The sequence below is a fragment of the Tupaia chinensis genome, unplaced genomic scaffold, assembly GCF_000334495.1.
Source record: "Tupaia chinensis unplaced genomic scaffold, TupChi_1.0 Scaffold149501_1, whole genome shotgun sequence".
NCBI lineage: Eukaryota > Metazoa > Chordata > Mammalia > Scandentia > Tupaiidae > Tupaia > Tupaia belangeri.
Window position 1 is genome coordinate 4,056,245 of NW_006209345.1, and position 558 is coordinate 4,056,802.

A 558-nucleotide genomic window follows, 5' to 3' on the forward strand; every position below is an offset into this window, starting at 1 on the left:
TCCCTCCTCCTGCACAAAGCATCCTAGGACATCAGATCTATGAGGGCACTCAGAAGGCATCCCATCTTACCTGCTTCCTCTTACAGATGATAAAACTGAGGCTCACAGTGGAGGAAAGCTTTGCCTTAAGCATGTGAGCCAGAGCCCACTGCCTCCCCATAAGACACCTTTCCCTCCATACCAGGTGGCTTCGAAAAATACCTTCCACTTTCCCGTGCAGTGGGGGTCTTACCTCCTTCCCCAGTCCAAGGTGTCGGAGCCCCGGCTCCAGAGAGAACATAAGTTCCCCACAGGTCTGCCAGAGGTCCCTGACGACTTCTGGGTGCTGCTGAGCGGCCTTACTCCCCAGAATTACACGTTCCAGCTTCTCCTGTAGGGAAGGGAGGCCATTGGCCCAGTCATACCCTCCACAGCAGCCTTCCAGTCCCCTCATCCACTCCCAAGGCCTTCACTGTCTGAGACCTTGAGTGCAGTGTGTTTGGTCCACGGACCAGCAGCCTTGGCAGTGCCTGAGAAATGTGGAACTTGGGGCCCCATCACCGCAGAACTGACCTGCTG

At 55.9% G+C, this 558-nt stretch overlaps 1 protein-coding gene across 2 annotated transcripts in view; it reads right to left on the reverse strand.

The window, feature by feature from the left end:
• DPP3 (dipeptidyl peptidase 3) overlaps nt 1–558 on the reverse strand; it is a 26,385-nt gene that overhangs the window by 20,618 nt on the left and 5,209 nt on the right. For both annotated transcript variants that reach the window (XM_014585332.2, XM_006171327.3), the window contains exon 4: nt 233–370. In XM_014585332.2, coding sequence (XP_014440818.1) covers nt 233–370 — 138 coding nt within the window. The remainder of the gene's footprint in view (nt 1–232; nt 371–558) is intronic.